This window comes from Microcaecilia unicolor, chromosome 3, assembly GCF_901765095.1.
Source record: "Microcaecilia unicolor chromosome 3, aMicUni1.1, whole genome shotgun sequence".
In the NCBI taxonomy this organism is placed as follows: Eukaryota; Metazoa; Chordata; class Amphibia; order Gymnophiona; family Siphonopidae; genus Microcaecilia; species Microcaecilia unicolor.
Window position 1 is genome coordinate 508,830,679 of NC_044033.1, and position 20,289 is coordinate 508,850,967.

The window sequence follows — 20,289 nt, forward strand, 5'->3', positions numbered from 1 at the left end:
AGGATCCTTGTACAAAGTTTATGTTGTCTAGACTTGATTTTTTTAATAGCCTTTATGTAGGATTTCACGTAATAAAATTGATGAGGTAATAAAACTAGTAAGGTAATTAAATTTGCTGAGAATACAAAGTTATTAAATTGTAAGAGGATTGTGAAAAATTACAAGAGGACCTTACGAGACTAGGCATCCGGATGGCAAATGACGTTTAATGTGAACAAGTGCAAAGTGGGCAAGTTACTTAACCCTCCATTGCCCCATGTAAGCCGCATTGAGCCTGCCATGAGTGGGAAAGCGTGGGGTACAAATGTAACAAAAAAAAAAAGTGATGCATATGGGAAAGAGGAACCTGAAATACAGCTACGTGATGCAAAGTTCCACAATAGGAGTCACTGACCAGGAAAGGGATCTAGGCATCATCGTTGATATGCTGAAACCCTTTGCTGAGTGTGTGGCGGAGGCAGCTAAGAAAACAAATAGGTTAGGTATTATTAGGAATGGAAAACAAAATTAGGAAATTATAATGCCTTTGTATCACCCCATGGTGTGTCCACACTTCAAATATGGTGTGCAGTTCTGCTCACCACAGATCAAAAAAGATATAGTGGAATTAGAATAGGTACAGAGAAAGGTGATGAAAATAATAAAGGGGATGGGATGACCTTTCCTATGAGGAAAGGCTAGTGAGGCTAAGGCTCTTCAGCTTGGAATAGATGGCTGAGGGGCAATATGATAGAGGTATATAAAATACTGAGTGGAGTGGAACGGGTAGACGTGAATCGATTGTTTACTCTTTCCAAAAATACTAGGACTAGTGGGCACGCAATGAAGCTGCAGAGTAGTAAATTTAAGGCAGTTTAAGGAATTTACGGTTTTCTTTGTATGGTTAGCATAGGCTAGCGGTTAAGGGACTTAGAGTTTACCATAGGATCAGTGTACAGCAGAACTGTTAGTCACTGGAAAACACAGTATAGTTTTAACTTTCGTTTTGTAGCACAGCGTAGCCAGTTCAAATAAGGAATACAGAGCTGATAGTCACAGGAAACCCTAATTTAGAGGTTTAACTTTAGTTTTGTAGCACAGCTTAGTTTTCGTATTCTAAAACCCTTTCCCTTATAGTTTTCAATAGAAATCAAACAAAATAAAACATGGAAAAGAAATAAGATGATACCTTTTTTATTGGACATAACTTAATACATTTCTGATTAGCTTTCGAAGGTTGCCCCTTCTTCCTCAGATCGGAAATAAGCAAATGTGCTAGCTGACAGTGTATATAAGTGAAAACATTCAAGCATTACTGTGACAGTTCACTTATAACACAGCTATAGCACACATTTGCTTATTTCCGATCTGAGGAAGAAGGGCAACCTTCGAAAGCTAATCAAGAAATGTATTAAGTTATGTCCAATAAAAAGGTATCATCTTATTTTCTTTTCCATGTTTTATTTTGTTTGATTTCTATTGATAACCTTAAGAGTGGACTAACACGGCTACCACACTCCTTATAGTTTTAAAACTTTAAAACTTGAACTTTCTGCCACAGCCTACAACATTATCAGATAAGCTTCTAAAAGGCACAGCAGGGCCTAGTTTAGTCTTCAATCCCACCCACCCTTCCCTAACTCCTGCCCACCCCTAGCACAACTCTTCATTTATAGTCATTCTAATTAGGATAACAAGGGCGGCGCCCTCTAACAGAGTTTAATTACATTTCATTACTTTCTAAGATGAAAACACTAAATCACAAATACCATATACGCTATATTAGACTAATATCCTTTTTAAATTATTGAAAACTCTCACATACTAAGATGGAGACAGCAGTCCAGCAATGAGAGGGGTGCTATCCAGTCTTTTGCATTCAGTGTCACATGTATGATTATCTTCCAGTTGGAGACAGGTTATATGTGTGTGCCCAATGCAAAGACTCCTAGCTCTCAGAGAATGGATCTATCCTCTTGAGGATAGAGTAGCAAACTTTGAAGAGCTGAGGAAAACAGAGAGGTAGATAGAGGAGACCTACAGGGACATTGTAGAGAAGCCCCACTTCCAGTCTGGCAGCCCCTGTGCTTCTTTGGAGGAGGGAGGTCTCCTAGAAGGAGAGCATCACCCTGGTGAAGTAGGAAGTACTCTAGCCAGGACCTGCCCACCAGGAGATGCACTATCCTCTTGTACTGAGGATATGTCTCCAAGTGCTGCCTGGGAGGGAAAGGTTAGGACAGCTGGTGTAGTTGGTGATTTGATCATTAGGCATATAGATAGCTGGGTGGCTGGTGGATGTGAGGATCACCTGGTAAGTTGCCTGCCTGGTGCGAAGGTGGCAGACCTCACAAGACACCTAGACAGGATCTTAGATAGTGCTGGGGAGGAGCCAGCTGGCTTGGTACATGTGGGTACCAATTACACGAAAATGTGGGAAGGCGGTTCTAGAAGCCAAATCTAGGCTCTAGAAGTCCAAATCCTCCAGGGTAGCTTTTTCAAAAATGCTTCCCATTCCACGTGCAGGATTGAAAAGGCAGGCAGAGCTCTGAAGTCTCAATGCGTGGTTGAGATGATGGTGCAGGGATGAGGGATTTAGATTTGTTAGGAACTGGGCAACATTCTGGGAAAGGGGGAGACTTCCGAAAGGATGGACTCCAACTTAACCAGGATAGAACCAGGCCGCTGATGTTAACTTTTAAAAAGGAGAGAGTATCTTTTAAACTAGAATGGGGGGGGGGGGGGGGGGGAGCCAACAGTTGCCCAGGAGCGCATGGTTCAGTGTGGAGTATACTTAAAGGATACTATTGAATCAGGACATTTAGGGAATCCCAGTAGAGAGGTTTCAACAATGCTAAAAGTAAGCCTGGTGTGTTTATAGAGAGAGCAGGATAAAGGAAGCACATTATCCCTGTCAACTTCTAAACAATTTGTAGATTCAAGGAAAAACTTAATTTGAAATTTGTAAAAACTTTGAAACGTAAAAATAAGATGGGAGCGTATATAGCACTAAATGATGAAGTAGATATAGGCATCTCATAGACTTGATGGAAAGAGGACAATCAATGAGACACTATGTTCACAGGGTACAAATTGTATTTGCAATAATAGGATCAAATTGGAGGGTGGGATGTGCTATATGTTAAAGAGGGAATTGAGTCAAATAAAACATTCCCCATGAAAGAAACAGTAACGTAGAATCATTATGCATATAAATTTCATGTGTGAAGTGAAGGAGGGCTGTACTACCAGCCACCAGGACAGAATGAACAGACCGATGGAGAAATGTTTACAGAAATTAGGAAAGCTGACAAATTGGGCAACACTATAATAATGGGTGATTTCAATTACCCCAATATTGACTGGATAAATGTTACATTAGGGAATGCCAGGGAGATAAAATTTCTAGATGTACTAAACGACTGCTTCTTGGAGCAACTGGTCCAAGAACCGAAAAGAGGGGGAGCCATTTTGGATTTGATCCTTGGTGGTGTGCAAGGCATAGTTCAATAGGTGGTTTTGTTAGATCCCCTGGGAAACAGTGATCATAACATACTCAAGTGTGAGCTACTATCTGGGATGTATCCACAAGGGAAATCTACTGTAGCTGCATTTAATTTTCAAAAGAGCAACTATAATAAAATGAGGGAAATAGTTAAAAAGAAGCTAAAAGGATCAGCTGCAAAGGTTAGGACGCTAAATCAGGTATGGATATTATTCAAAAATACCATATTGGAAGCCCAGTCCATGCATTCCATGTATTTGCAAAGGTGGAAAGAAGAGCAAGTCACAGCCAGAATGGTTAAAAGGTGATGTGACAGAGGCTACTACAGCCAAAGATTGGCCTTCAAATAATGGAAAAAGGACCCAAATGAAGAAAATAAGCAACGTAAGCACTGGCAAGTCAGATGCAAAGCATTAATAAAGAAGGCTAAAAGAGAATATGAAGAGAAACTTGCTGCAGAGGCTAAAACTCACAGTAACAACTTTTTCAGGTACAGCAGAAGCAGAAAGCCTGCGAGGGAATCCACGGGACTGTTAGATCACGAAGGAGCAAAATGGGCACTCAGGGAAGACAAGGCCATAGCGGAGAAACTGAATGAATTCTTTGCTTCTGTCTTTACGGAAGAAGATGTAAGAGATCTGCCTGTACCGGATATAGTTTTCAAGGAAGTCCTCTGTAGTACCTGAAGATTGGAGGGTGGCCAATGTGACACCGATTTTTAGAAAGGGTTCCAGGGGTGATCCAGATAATCACAGACTGGTAAGCCTGACGTCAGTGCCAGGCAAAATAGTGGAAACTATTATAAAGAATAAAATTACGGAACCCATAGACAAACATGGTTTAATGGGACAGATTCGGCATAGGTTTAGCAAAGGGAAGTCTTGCCTCACCAATTTGTTTTATTTCATTGAAGGTGGATGGTTGATGTAGTGTGTCTAGATTTTCAGAAAGCTTTTGATAAAGTTCCTCATGAGAAACTCTTGAGAAAACTTAGAGTCACGGGATAGGAAGCAATGTTCTGGTGTGGATTAGGAATTGGTTATTGGACAGAAAACAGAGGGTAGGGTTAAATCAGTGGCATAGCAAGGAGGGCTGCCACCCGGGGTGGTTTGCCGTTGCACCCCCCCCCCCCCCCAGGTGCAGCACGATGACACCCCCCCTCGGCACATCAACACCCCCCCCCCGACCCAGTGCCTACCCTCCTCAACTCCGTCCAACCAGCTCCAGCACCCTACCTTTAAAGAAATTTCAGAAGGCGAGGTGCAGCGCCTCGCGCCTGCATGTAAAAGAAGTGTGGATCGTCTCATCGGGCCTTCCCTCACTCTGCCCCGCCCTCCGCTGACGCAACTTCCTATTTCTGCAAGGGCGGGACAGACAGAGTGAGGGAAGGCCTGATGAGACGATCCACACTTTTTACATGCAGGCGCTGCGCCTCGCCACAGCTTCTGAGATTTCTTTAAAGGTAGGGTGCGGGAGCTGGTTGGACAGAGCTGAGCGTAGGCACTGGGTCTGGGGGTGTTGATGCGCCGAGGGGGGGGTGTCATTGTGCTGCACCCGGGGGGGGGGAGCTGGCAGGGAGCACCCCCCTTGAGATGACACCTGGGGCGGACCACCCCCCCCTTGCTACACCACTGTGTTAAATGGTCATTTCAATGGAGGAGGATGAACAGTGGAGTGCCACAGGGATCTGTACTGGGACTGGTGCTATTTAACATATTTAAATGATATGGAAATTGGAATGAAGAGTGAAGCAATTACATTTGCAGATGACACAAAACTATTCAAGGTTGTTAAAACATGTGCAGACTGTGAAATCTTCCAGGAAGACCTTAGGAAATTGGAAGACTGGGCATCCAAATAGCAGATGAAATTTAATGTGGACAAATGCAAGGTGATGCACACTGGAAAGAATAATCCAAATCATAGTTACCTGATGCTAGGCTGCATCTTAGGGGTCAGGAACCAAGGAAAAGGTGTCGTAGATAATATGCTGAATCTTTTGCTCAGTGTTTGGCGGCAGCCAAAAAAGCAAACAGGATACTAGGAATTATTAGGAAAGGGATGGTGAATAAGACCGAAAATGCTATAATGCCTCTGTATCGCTCCATGGTGCGACCTCACTTTGATTACTGCATTCAGTTCTGGTCGCCGTATCTCAAAAAAGATAAAGTGGAATTAGAAAAGGTAAAGTACATAAGTATTGCCATACTGGGAAAGACCAAAGGTCCATCAAGCCCAGCATTCTGTTTCCAACAGTGGCCAATCCAGGTCACATATACTTGGCAAGATACCCAAAAAGTACAAAACATTTTATACTGCTTATCCCAGAAATAGTGGATTTTCCCCAAGTCCATTAAATAATGGTCTATGGACTTTTCCATTAGGAAGCCGTCCAAACCTTTTTAAAACTCCGCCAAACTAACCGCCTTTACCACATTCTCTGGCAACGAATTCCAGAGTTTAATTACACGTTGAGTGAAGAAACATTTTCTCCGATTCATTTTAAATTTACTACATTGTAGTTTCATTGCATGCCCCCTAGTCCTAGTATTTTTGGAAAGCGTAAACAGACGCTTCACATCTACCTGTTCACTCATTCTTTTATAGACCTCTATCATAACTCCTCTCATCTGCCTTTTCTCCAAGCTGAAGAGCCCTAGCCGCTTTAGCCTTTCCTCATAGGAAAGTCGTCCCATCCCCTTTATCATTTTTGTCGCCCTTCTCTGTACCTTTTCTAATTCCACTATTTCTTTTTTGAGATGTGGTGACCAGAATTGAACACAATATTTGAGGTATGGTCACACCATGGAGCGATACAAAGGCATTATAACATCCTCATTTTTGTTTTCCATTCCTTTCCTAATAATACCTAACATTCTATTTGCTTTCTTAGCCGCAGCAGCACACTGAGCAGAAGGTTTCAAAGTATCATCAACAACGACACCTAGATCCCTTTCTTGGTCTGTGACTCCTAACGTGGAACCTTGCATGACGTAGCTAATTTGGGTTCCTCTTTCCCACATGCATCACTTTGCTCTTGCTCACATTAAACATAATCTGCCATTTAGACGCCCAGTCTCATAAGGTCTGCTTGTAATTTTTCACAATCCTCCCGCGATTTAACGACTTTGAATAACTGTGTCATCAGCAAATTTAGTTACCTCGCTAGTTAATCCCATCTCTAGGTCATTTATAAATATGTTAAAAAGCAGTGGTCCGAGCACAGACCTCTGGAGAAACTCCACTAACTACCCTTCTTCATTGAGAATACTGACCATTTAACCCTACTCTCTGCTTTCTTTCTTTTATCAGTTTTTAATCCACACTAGAACACTACCTCCTATCCCATGAGTCTCCAATTTCCTCTGGAGTCTTTTTCATGAGGCACTTTGTCAAACGCCTTCTGAAAATCCAGATACACGATATCAACTGGCTCACCTTTATCCACATGTTGTTAGTCACATAGTGCCCGCCATGGTGGGAATCTGTGGGATATAAATGTTCTAAATAAATAAATGTTTGTTAACCCCTTCAAGAAATGTAGTAGATTGGTGAGGCAAGATTTCCCTTCTCTAAATCCACGTTAACTTTGTCTCATTAATCCATGCTTTTGAATATGCTCTGCAATTTTGTTGTTTATAATCTCTATCATTTTGCCTGGCACCGACATCAGACTCACTCGGTCTATAATTTCCCGGTTCAAAGAAGAGCATCCAATGGCTAGAGAGGTTAGGGATCTTCAGCTTGTGAAAGACAGATGAGGGATGCAGTGGCATCCCTAGGGGCGCTGACACCCGGGGCGGATCGCCGATGCGCCCCAGTGGCCTTATGGTCGGGCCGCCACTGGGTGTTTGTGTATCAGCACAGAACGCTCAGGTGACTATTGCACAAGAAATATGTTACTAAACAAAGGTCCCTGCTTACTAAGGCGCATTGGTGTTTTGAACGCCCCTACAATTAGCGCGTACACTAACCATGTAGGCACCTATAGGGATATTGTAGGCGCGTGCATGGTTAACACGCGTTAAAAACGTTACCGCACCTAGTAAACAGGTCCCTAAATGACTTTATACTTAAGAGAATTATTTTCCCTTTTCCTACAGGGTGTACTAAAGAGGTAAGTATAACTTTGTTAATTTCTTAAATTTGTATTTCACTACAAAATCAAATATCTTAATACATTTCTCTTTCTCTTTTCCAGTTCTCAGATCCTTTAAGGGAAGTATATGTGAAAGGTGTTAGTGTATATTCTTTTATAAGTCCTTTGTATCTGTTGTTATTGTTTTTTTTCTTCTTCTTTACTTTATCTTCGGGTGCTCTTGGTTTTCATTTCATCTGTCTTGGGTGACTTTATTTTTATCTTTTCTTTAAACGTTTTCTTCAAATAAAAATAATTGGAGAGTCTGCCTCCCTTCTGTGTCTGTACAAAAATATATATGTGCCTGCCTGTCACAGGAACCTGTACTGTAAATTCTAATTAAATAAAAATAAATTCAATTCAATTCTCCTGTTCTGGATTCCTTACTGACTTTATTTTACTTTTGTTCCTTAATCTAGCCCAGTTTTTATTTCATGATATTTATATCATAGTACATATGGGAAGCTTTCAAATATATGAAAACGCTGTCAAATAAGTACAAAAAAAATTCTTTTGTCCTCCACCTTTTAAGGCACTGCCTATCTGGCTCCAGAAAAAGGAGGACGGATTGAGCCAGCCGGGTTTTACTGCCATTGCTTTCAATGCCTTAAAAGGTGGAGGACAATTTTTTTTTTACTTATTTGACAGCGTTTTAATTTATTTGAAAGCTTCCCATATGTACTATGTAGATACAAATATCATGAAATAAAAACTGGGATCAAATAAAATGCTACCAAGCAATACAGACCGACGCAGCAGCTCATACGAGTGTATTGACATGACGGCTGCGCAGGGGAGGGGAAGAGAGAATAGCTTAAGTGGCTTCAACGTTTTGACGTCATCCCGCTCCCCGTTCCTTCAATTTCCTTTGCTTCAGTTTTTGGACCAGCTCGCAGCCTCGACCTTCGCCGCTCCGGAGGTGACGTTTTGGAGGCAGACTTCCTTTGGGGGCGTGGGCGGGCATTGGAGCCGGAGGTGACGTAACGTGGTTGACTACCTGTCGGGTGTTGTTGTCAAGGAAGTTGTATATGGTTCGAGTATTGGAAATTGCAAGGAGGCGAGGGAAGTGGCTGCTGACTCGGGTCCTTCCCTTCCAGTATGGCGAGGTTCCAAGCGGCGGCCGAGAGTCTGAAGCAGAGCCTGCGGGTGGATGCCATTCGTGAGGCGTGTCGCCAGTATCCGCTCTTCGGTTGCTACCTGCTAGTACTGTCGCTTTGCACGCTGCTCCTCTACAGGTAGAAGGCAAAGGCGCTATCCCTTTCCCAGAGCTTCTCAATATGGGTCGGGACCCTACATGAGGTCACAAAACTTGCCTTGGGGGGGGGTCATGATCTAGGTGAACTCTTTATAGGAGTAGCCTAGTGGTTAGTGGAGCAGACTTTGATCCTGGGGAGCTGGGTTCAATTCCCGCTGCTGCAGCTCCTTGTGACTCTGGGCGAGTCACTTAACCCTCCATTGCCCCTGGTACAAAAAGTACCTGAATATATGTAAATCGCTTTGAATGTAGTTGAAAGGCAGTATATCAAGTCCCATTTCTCTTTTCCCTATTTGAGATTCTAGATGGAATGTTGCTGCTATTGAGATTCTGTTGCTACTATTTGAGATTCTGGAATGTTGCTACTATTTGAGATTCTACATGGAATGTTAATGTTGCTATTCCACTAGCAACATTCCATGTAGAAGCCTGCCCTTGCAGATCAGCAACGCGGTCGCGCAGGCTTCTGTTTCTGTGAGTATGTGCAGGACATCAGACTCACAGAAACAGAAGCCTGCGCGGCCCCGTTGCTGATCTGCAAGGGCAGGCTTCCACATGGAATGTTGCTAGTGGAGGAGTAGCCTAGTGGTTAGTGCAGTGGACTTTGATCCTGGGGAACTGGGTTCGACTCTCACTGCAGCTCCTTGTGACTCTGGGCAAGTCACCTAACCCTCCGTTGCCCTGGTACAAATAAGTACCTGAATATATGTAAACCGCTTTGAATGTAGTTGCAAAAACCTCAGAAAGGCAGTTTCAAGTCCCATTTCTCTTTTCCCTATTTGAGATTCTAGATGGAATGTTGCTGCTATTGAGATTCTGTTGCTACTATTTGAGATTCTGGAATGTTGCTACTGTTTGAGATTCTACATGGAATCTTAATGGTGCTATTCCACTAGCAACATTCCATGTAGAAGCCTGCCCTTGCAAATCAGCAACACGGCCGCGCAAGCTTCTGTTTCTGTGAGTCTGACGTGCAGGACATCAGACTCACAGAAACAGAAGCCTGCGCAGCCGCATTAGTGATCTGCAAGGGCAGGCTTCTACATGGAACGTTGCCAGTGGAGGAGTAGCCTAGTGGTTAGTGCAGCGGACTTTGATCCTGGGGACCTGGGTTCGACTTCGATTCCCACTGCAGCTCTTTACGACTGTGGGCAAGTCACTTAACCCTCCATTGCCCCTGGTGCAAAACAAGTACCTGTATATTTATTTATTTATTACATAGTAACATAGTAGATGATGGCAGAAAAAGACCTGCATGGTCCATCTAGTCTGCCCAAGATAAACTCATATCTTGAATTTGTACCTGTCTTTTTCAGGGCACAGACCGTATAAGTCTGCCCAGCAGTATTTCCCGCCTCCCAACCACCAGTCCCGTCTCCCATCACCGGCTCTGGTACAGACCGTATAAGTCTGCCCTCCCCTATCCTAGCCTCCCAACCACCAACTCCTCTTCCCCCCCCTCTTCCCACTTATTAGTAGGCTCAATATATGTAAACCGCTTTGAATGTAGTTGCAAAATACCACAGAAAGGCGGTATATCAAGTCCCATTTCCCTTTCCCTTATTCTGCACCTCCCGGGGAAGTATGGCAATTTTATTTGGCTGCGATCATGGGATCGCAGCCACAAAAAGATTGGCAAGTACTGAGCCCCTCTTGGAGAAGGCAGAGGCTCCTTTATGCTATGCCTTGTTTTATGCTAGTTGACATTGCTGTTTCCAGCACAGAAGAAATGTGAGCAACAAGGGAAGCATACCCAAAAATGAAAAATAAAGGAGGCTGTTTCTGAGGGGTAACAGAAATGACAGAAACTAATGGCATCTTATATTCCAACCAGTTTTACGCCGGGCTCTGAGCATCAGTTCCTAAAGCCCCATAACTCAAAATGAACACAGAAACATGGCGAATCAGTGCTCAGAATAACCATATGCAAGTGTATTTATTTTAAAATCAACATAATGCAAGAACCATAAGCAAAAGGAACACAGAAACATAGTGAAGCAATGCTCATGGTCTGTCCATGTTTTTTTTTTAAGTTTTGCAAATTTGTTGAGCTGCCTAAATGATGTTGTACATGTTTAAAGCATGAAAAAAATACGCACCATTTTAGAAAAATCATAGATGTCAGCATATAGACATTTTAGGCAAGTCTAGAGCTTGTAATGTATCTTACTACTACTACTATTTAGCATTTCTATAGCGCTACAAAGCATACGCAGCGCTGCACAAACATAGAAGAAAGACAGTCCCTGCTCAAAGAGCTTACAATCTAATAGACAAAAAATAAATAAAGTAAGCAAATCAAATCAATTAATGTGAATGGGAAGAGAGGAGGGTAGGTGGAGGCGAGTGGTTACAAGTGGTTACGAGTCAAAAGCAATGTTAAAGAGGTGGGCTTTCAAACACAAACACAGGACTAAACGTAGAAGCCTAATGTAAAAGTGACACATCTCTACCCCCTACCAAAGTGTCCTAAAAGCATTCAGAAATGGTGATGTCTCCAAATGTGGTAATGTAAAACATCGGGAAAAAATTGTGCTCAGAGGTGCCCATTAAGCTGAAAATAACCCACACGAGCTCTCACCATTGTGTTCTGCCCCTGTATTTTGACATGGTATTGGAAGATGGGGGAGGTAGCATGTGGAGATGGAGGGGTTTTAGACAACAAACCTGGGTGGACAGAAAGAGTAATCATAGAAACATTAGAAAAATGTAGGCAGATAAAGACCATATGGCCTATCCAGTCTGCCCATCCATTTCATCTATTCTCCCTATCACTCATTTTAAAGGGCCTATGTACTTGTCCCAAGCTCTCTTGAATTCAGATACTGTTTTTGTCTCCACCCACCGGGAGGCTGTTCCATGAATTCAGATAGTGCTGGACGAAATTTCAGCAAAAAAGACTGAACTATGACGTTAATAATGAGCTGAACTAAACTAACTTAATCATAAGCACGCTAACTCAGTTAATATAGAGTGTAGTATCCATTCTTTTTTTCAGTTTAAAGTGGAGAAAGTGACTACTGAGGTCTATTTTTCTCCACTTTAAATTGAAAAAAAAGAATGGATACTACACTCTATATTAACTGAGTTAGTGTGCTTATGATTAAGTTAGTTTTGTTCCATGACTTCACCAGCCTTTCCATGAAAAGTGTTTCCTCAGGTTACTTCTGAGACTGTCCCCTTTCACCTTCATCCTGTGCCCCCTCGTTCCAGAGCTTCCTTTCAGTTGAGACTCGCCTCCGTGCATTTATAGCCTCTCACAGTCCCAATATAAACAGTCACAAGGACTTGGTGCGGCAGCACTTACTTGAGATTTAAAGATGGCCTAAGTCCTGACATTCATCTGGTGTTGGATGTACGTCAATGTGCTGTTCAGAATCAGGGATAGACGTTGCTGACAGTGCTGTCCGTGACACTGCCCTGTACCACCCTTGACTTCCCTCTGTTAGCCCTGTACGTTTTAGTGCCTTAAACATTTTGTCCTACCCTTTTGTAAAATGCTGGCTTGTATGTTTTGGTCACACAAACGTATAAGTACCTGGATTGAGATGTATAAAGCATGCATAGTGCTTGTAAATTGACCGCCATTGAAGGATGGTGGATATTTGGTTCTGTGCTATAGAGATTTGGTATAATTTTTATTTTTTTGCATTCTCCCAGATTTTGCTAAAAATAAAGGAATTGGTGCACTTTAATTTTTTATCTGTGACTTAGCTCTTGCTGCAGTGACTGCCAGACATTTTGAAATGTACCCCCTTTTTTAAAATAAAGTGCAGGCACTCATTGCATTAAGGTATTTTGCTATATATGTGATTTAAAAATAAAGTAGAAATCTGGGCACTGAAAAAGTGAACATAATTCATTTAAAGTTTCTGTCAAAAGAAATTGAAATTTACCTGCAAGTCAACCTGGAGCTCTTGAAGCTTTAAAAAGAGACGTATTATTTTGGTCAAAATTATTAGTACTGTTGGTAAAATTGCCAACCTTTGGTTAACGTTGGTTTGTTTTCTTCCACTAGGTATCTTCACATTCTTATGATCTTCTGGTCATTTGTGGTTGGAGTTGTTACGTTCTATAGTTTGTTGGAACTGGATTCTCTCTTGCCAAATATTTTTTTCAAACGTAAATATAAACCAAAGGTACGTTTTGGTTTTTTTTTGTTCCTTTATTTTAGCATATGTCCTGTGTTTGTGTCACTTGTGCATAGTTTGTTTCATGTTCTCGCTAAGAGTCCTGTTTACTAAGGTGCGCTTGCGTTTTTAGAGCGTGCACAAAGTTAGAGCGCGTTGTGTAGGCGCCCATAGGAATATTGTGTGCGCCTACACAGTTAGCGCCCGCTAAAAGCACTAACGTACCTCTAGCTCCGCTTCGTAAATGGGGCCCTAAGTGTCAAAACTGTTACTAGGACAACTGAATGTAAGGTGTGCTTTACTGAGTCAGGTCAAAGTTTCATCAAACCCAGCCTTCTGTTTCCAAAAGCCAATCCATGGTACAGGTATCTGGCTGCACCTGAAAAGTAAATTCATCCCTTTTCATGCCAGTTTTTAGGGTAAGCAGTGACTTTCTCAGGTCTATGTGGCTAATGGTTTATGGACTTTTCCTCTAGAAACTTGTGTAAACCCTTATAAAGGCAGCTGTGTTAGATGGCCTTGACTTCTTCATAACTTTTCTTGCTTGTACTGCTTGAAAGAGTAAAGACTAGAGGCCCTGCACTGAAGTTACCAAGTAGAACATTTTAAAAGAAATGGGAATTTTTTTTTTTCTTCTTCACTCAATACATAATTAAGATCTGGAATTTATTGCCAGAGGAGGTGGTAAAAGCTTTAGCGTAGCTGGGTATAAAAAAAAATGTTTGGACAAGTTTTTGGAGAAAAAGTCCAAATACTAATAAGGTAAACGAGAAAATTTGCACTTTGAGATCCCGTCTAGTACTTGTCCTGTCTGGAGCGGTGTCTGTTGGAAACCAGTATAGTAAACAAAACAGCGAAGATGACTAACAAAAATAAAAATTAAAACTAAAAAGCAAAATAATGTAAAAACATCAAAATTTGAAAATAATCATAAAATATGTATTTAAAAAATATAAATACATAAAGATTAAAAATTACATAAAATAGATGACACCTTGGTGTAAAATTAAGAAATCAACTTTATTAGCCAAACGATAGCAGGGAGAAAGGGACTCGACACAGCTGTGTTTCGGCCGTACTGACCTGCGTCAGGAATCTATACAAATAAAAAAAAAACAAATAACATAAATAGTAACGTATAGTGACATAAAAAGACATTACAAATCTAAAACATAGTATTATTGCAAGATATTTCGGACATAAGTACTGGTCAAAACGACATAAAACCAAACACAGTATAGCAAATTTTGGGGCCCTTTTATTAAGGTGTGGTAGGTCTAAAGCGGGCCTACCGCAAGGTAAAAGGGCAATACTGCGGGATGTGCTGAGGTGTCCTGTGGTAGTTTGGCCAGCAGCGCACACTACTCTCCCCGATAAAAAATATTTTTAATGTTTTTGTCATAGAAGGCGTACCTACGCTAATGAGGTAGTGCGGGCGCATTACTGCTTGTTACCCAGTTACCACAGGAGTAGCATGGGAGCCCTTTCTGCCTCCTAAATAGGTGGTGCTAAGGGTTCCTGGTGTTAATGGGGAAATTAGCATGTGGTCATAAACCCCCCCCCCCCCTCCAAAAAAACAAAACCACTGCCATTTTTCTGTCGCTCTAGAAAGTGGATGAAGCACGTGGCAAATCCACATGCTGATTGCAGCACCGGCCACTTTCTAGCAAGATAAAAGGATTCCTTTATGTTTGGGGGAGGGGAGGGGAGGAGTCAGCCAGCGAAGGGCTCCACTTTCCGTTTCAGCTACAGCAAAGAAAAAGAACAAAGTTCAAAGAGGGTTCCAGGTCAGAAAATTGCCACTTTGGGCCGCTTTACTGTGTGTGTGGGAGGGGTGAATTAAAACAAAAGAAACTTTCAACGATTTTGTTTTCAGTCTGTTACTATTTAGTTTTAATAAACTACCTTCTTCTCTTATGGATCCTTTTATTAAGCTGCAGTAAACGCTAGCTGTGCTTGCTGCAGCTTAAAAGGGCTAACCACCTGGCCCACTCAGGTGTCCAGTGGTAAGTTCTAGGTTAGTATGCGTACAGCATGCACTAAAAATGTTTTTATTTTACCAAGGAGGGGGGGTGTGTCTGGGGGAATGGGAAGTGGGTGTTTCTGTGGTAATCAGCACAGCTATGTTGCTGTGTGCTAACAGATTAATACAGTAATCTGTACGGTGGCGGGAGGCGGGGATAGTGCTGGGCAGACTTATACGGTCTGTGCCAGAACCAGTGGTGGGAGGCGGGGCTGGTGGTTGGGAGGCGGGATAGTGCTGGGCAGACTTATACGGTCTGTGCCAGAACCGGTGGTGGGAGGCGGGGCTGGTGGTTGGGAGGCGGGGATAGTGCTGGGCAGACTTATACGGTCTGTGCCCTGAAAAGGACAGGTACAAATCAAGGTAAGGTATACACAAAAAGTAGCACATATGAGTTTGGCTGGATGGACCGTTCAGGTCTTTTTCTGCCATAATGTGTAAAAAGTGGGAGTACGACCAAGGATACCAGAAACTGGAGGATGTTCTTAAACAAAAAACTTTATGAAGGTTTGAAGACTCGACACAACGTCGTGTTTCGGCCGTCAGGCCTGCATCAGGAGTCTATAAAAAGTACATTTATACAGTGGGGGAAATAAGTATTTGATCCCTTGCTGATTTTGTAAGTTTGCCCACTGACAAAGACATGAGCAGCCCATAATTGAAGGGTAGGTTATTGGTAACAGTGAGAGATAGCACATCACAAATTAAATCCGGAAAATCACATTGTGGAAAGTATATGAATTTATTTGCATTCTGCAGAGGGAAATAAGTATTTAATCCCTCTGGCAAACAACATAATACTTGGTGGCAAACCCTTGTTGGCAAGCACAGCGGTCAGACGTCTTCTGTAGTTGATGATGAGGTTTGCACACATGTCAGGAGGAATTTTGGTCCACTCCTCTTTGCAGATCATCTCTAAATCATTAAGAGTTCTGGGCTGTCGCTTGGCAACTCGCAGCTTCAGCTCCCTCCATAAGTTTTCAATGGGATTAAGGTCTGGTGACTGGCTAGGCCACTCCATGACCCTAATGTGCTTCTTCCTGAGCCACTCCTTTGTTGCCTTGGCTGTATGTTTTGGGTCATTGTCGTGCTGGAAGACCCAGCCACGACCCATTTTTAAGGCCCTGGCGGAGGGAAGGAGGTTGTCACTCAGAATTGTACGGTACATGGCCCCATCCATTCTCCCATTGATGCGGTGAAGTAGTCCTGTGCCCTTAGCAGAGAAACACCCCCAAAACATAACATTTCCACCTCCATGCTTGACAGTGGGGACGGTGTTCTTTGGGTCATAGGCAGCATTTCTCTTCCTCCAAACACGGCGAGTTGAGTTCATGCCAAAGAGCTCAATTTTTGTCTCATCTGACCACAGCACCTTCTCCCAATCACTCTCGGCATCATCCAGGTGTTCACTGGCAAACTTCAGACGGGCCGTCACATGTGCCTTCCGGAGCAGGGGGACCTTGCGGGCACTGCAGGATTGCAATCCGTTATGTCGTAATGTGTTACCAATGGTTTTCGTGGTGACAGTGGTCCCAGCTGCCTTGAGATCATTGACAAGTTCCCCCCTTGTAGTTGTAGGCTGATTTCTAACCTTCCTCATGATCAAGGATACCCCACGAGGTGAGATTTTGCGTGGAGCCCCAGATCTTTGTCGATTGACAGTCATTTTGTACTTCTTCCATTTTCTTACTATGGCACCAACAGTTGTCTCCTTCTCGCCCAGCGTCTTACTGATGGTTTTGTAGCCCATTCCAGCCTTGTGCAGGTGTATGATCTTGTCCCTGACATCCTTAGACAGCTCCTTGCTCTTGGCCATTTTGTAGAGGTTAGAGTCTGACTGATTCACTGAGTCTGTGGACAGGTGTCTTTCATACAGGTGACCATTGCCGACAGCTGTCTGTCATGCAGGTAACGAGTTGATTTGGAGCATCTACCTGGTCTGTAGGGGCCAGATCTCTTACTGGTTGGTGGGGGATCAAATACTTATTTCCCTCTGCAGAATGCAAATAAATTCATATACTTTCCACAATGTGATTTCCGGATTTAATTTGTGATGTGCTATCTCTCACTGTTACCAATAACCTACCCTTCAATTATGGGCTGCTCATGTCTTTGTCAGTGGGCAAACTTACAAAATCAGCAAGGGATCAAATACTTATTTCCCCCACTGTATATGATATGTATGATAAAAGAACAGAAAAAATTTATATCTACAGAAAAAGTTAAAACAATGAATATTAGTACTCCCACTTTTTACACATTATTGTTTTTACCGTGGGGTGCTTGAGTTTTCCGCTTGCTGGCGGATCTTCTCGGTCTTTTTCTGCCGTCATCTACTATGTAACTGTAAGTAATGCCACACTGGGAAAACGAAGGGTCCATCGAGCCCAGCATCCTGTCCACAACAGCGGCCAATCCAGGCCGAGGGCACCTGGCACGTAAGCCCTTACCGCCTACAAATTAGGTAGTGGTGAGGGCTCATGTGCTAATCTTTTCATATGAAATCTGAAAACGGTCCTTTTACTGCTGTTCTAAAAATTGCCTTGATGTGCAGACAAGACCTGTGTAAGGGTTCAGGAAGACCACTTTTTAGCACTGCTTTGTAAAAGGACCCCTTAGTATTATTTGAAAGGGGAAATGACTGTTCCCTATCTAATCTGTGTGACCCCACTCATAATTTTATAACCCGCTGTCACAGTGTTTCTCAAGTATGCATGAACTTGATTTGCATACACGGTTTCCATTATATGCAAATCTCTTTCATACGTATTCATTGTGGATATCCTGAAAACCTGACTAGCAAGGGCTGCTACAGAACTTGGCTTGGGAAAGAGTCGATGCTCTTTCATAACCCCTTTATTCTCTTCAAGCTGTTCATAACCTGTTTTGCCTTTTTCATAGGGGAGCCCTTTCATCCTCTTTTTTTCATTTTAGTTACTCTTCTCTGTACTTTTTTCAGGATCTGGGGCAGCCAGAACAGCACATCTTACTCATTAAATATGCTGATGTACTAATTTCAATAAGTGCTAACACTGATTCCAGTTCTTATGTATTAAATTCTCAAATAATGTAGAAATATATGTTCTGTTTCAGTTTTGCTGTTTGCTCAGTGTACAAAATTAATGATTAAGACCTAGTGATCGGAGTATCTGGACTCTGAAACTGAATTATTAATAATAATAATTTTGGATGGGTTAAGGAGTATTTTTCCAAAACTAATTTGTGCTAATTTTCTCAAAATCTGTTCTGTACTGAGGCCAGTAGTGGTTAAGAAACTTTAAAAATAATTATTTCACCAGAGTGAAATAATTTTCCACCTTAATCTTTAGGCAGCACTTTTTTTTTTTTTATTTGAATCTTGGGACCCTGTTTTGTCTTGGTTTTCTTCTTTTCTCCCCTCACTTTGTTTTCCACTTTAGTATAGGAGTGGGTAGCCTTTTATGTGGAGGGTCACACATATAAATATTCCCTCCCCGTACATAAAAATCAACACACAAAATCCCACCCCCTCAAAAAAATATATATGGTCTCCAGCATTTCTCTTTTTCCTTCCCTTCCTCCTATGGTCTGTAGCATCTCTTTCCTTCCTACCCCCCCCCCCCCAGCCTGCTACATATAGTTCTCTCTACATTGACTTGACTAGCAGGGCTAATCAAACATATAAACGGCAAGTGACCGACTCACCTGCAAATGCGCAGTAGAGACTTCCCTCTCTGTCCCGCCCTCGCGTCAAGACGTGAGGATGTCAGCGGGCGGAACAGAGAGGGAAACGGAGTCGGAGTCACTGTTGGACGCTGCTGCCTGGAAACGAACATCGCGCGCACCAACCTCCACCCTCCCCCCCCATCCCTGCTGCCACTCCTGCCCTCCTCCGCATCGGGCCCCCTGCACTGACCTGACAGCGCCTCTCACCTTCATGTGCAAGCGCTGCAGGAGGTGAGAGGCGCTGTCAGGTCAGTGCAGGGGGCCCGACACGGAGGGGGGAGGGAGCGGCGGCGAGGAGGGTAGCTGGAAATCTTGCCCGTTTTAACGGGCTTAACGGCTAGTTTTACATAAACTTGAATTGTCAACATTTTATTTCAATGTGAAAACCCCACCCCTGAGAATTCCCCTTCTTTATCTAGTAGCCCTCTCTTTCTCCCCCCCCCCCCCCGACTCCCCTGATCCTAACATTGTCCCTTGCTTACTGAAAGCTGCTCTCCCTTTCACTTCCTGTCAAAGTACCTGGCCCAGCACCAGCAATTAACTCAGTACCAAAGAGCCTTGATGCCCTCATGTGCAAAAACCCTGCTCGCCCCCTAACATGTTCAGTTTCTGGTGAGGCCCCATGTAGAGGACTGTGTACAATACTGGACACCGCAGCTTCGAAAAGATATAAATAGGACGGAGTCAGTCCTACGGGTGGCTACTAAAATGGTCAGTGCTCTTCATCATAAATACATAGAGACAAACTTACCGACCTCAATATGTAGACTTTGGAAGGAAGACGAGGTGATACGATCGAGACTTTTAAATATTACCACAGCATGAAATTTGGGGGCCATATGTTCAAAGCTTGTCTGCTAGAGGGAGGAGTTTGGTGGTAAATTCTCTTTAGGTGTGGTATAAGGAGTAGGCCATTCATCTCGTATTTAGATTGAGGGTTCGGGCATCTCCCCAGGTGGGGTTTGGGGGGGGGGGTGGATTTATTAGTGTGTGAGTAGTCTAGCTTGTTGTTAGTGTGAGTCCGGTCAAGGGAGGGAGAGAATGATGTGTTCTGTGTTGGTGTGTTACAAGGAGGGGTGGGGTTTCATTATAATGAGGAAGAATGGTAGCAGTGTGGTCTGCTTGAGGTGTGTGAGGTTTGGTGCAATTAGGAACCAGACCCCTGGATTGGTTTAAGCACTACTCTGTCGGGTGCTTTTACTGGCTGTTAAACAGTTGTGGAGATGCACCGTTTTCTTGTTTTGTACACAGACCATAAATTGGACTGGCTTAGTATGTATGACATCAGTGTTGCTACCACTACATATACTGTGGAAAGGGGAGGGGGGTGGTGGGACTGGGAGGGGGGGAGAAAAATGTTAAAACTCAAATGATGAGCTTATTGGTGTGCTGTTATTCAGATGCTTTTGTTTTCACTTTTTGTATATTGTGCTTTTTGGCTGTTTATTTGGTTGCATCATCAATATGTGGATGTGGAGGAGAGTGGCCTAGTGGTTAGGGTGGTGGACTTTGGTCCTGAGGAACTGAGTTCGATTTCCACTTCAGGCACAGGCAGCT

The 20,289-nt window shown here is 43.0% G+C and overlaps 2 protein-coding genes across 6 annotated transcripts in view; one reads left to right on the top strand and one right to left on the bottom strand.

The window, feature by feature from the left end:
* The window catches only part of NT5E (5'-nucleotidase ecto), a 502,044-nt gene that overhangs the window by 37,681 nt on the left and 444,074 nt on the right, over nucleotides 1–20,289 (bottom strand). The window lies entirely within an intron of this gene.
* Nucleotides 1–20,289, top strand: part of LOC115467289 (sorting nexin-14) — a 193,165-nt gene that overhangs the window by 4,778 nt on the left and 168,098 nt on the right. For 4 of the 5 annotated variants that reach the window (XM_030199130.1, XM_030199133.1, XM_030199132.1 and 1 more), the window contains exons 1-2: nucleotides 8,592–8,854; nucleotides 12,893–13,013. In XM_030199130.1, the coding sequence (XP_030054990.1) occupies nucleotides 8,718–8,854; nucleotides 12,893–13,013 (258 nt within the window). In that variant the 5' untranslated portion in view covers nucleotides 8,592–8,717. Of the gene's footprint in view, nucleotides 1–8,591; nucleotides 8,855–12,892; nucleotides 13,014–20,289 lie in introns of those variants that run through there. The other variant, XM_030199131.1, reaches the window with a different exon arrangement.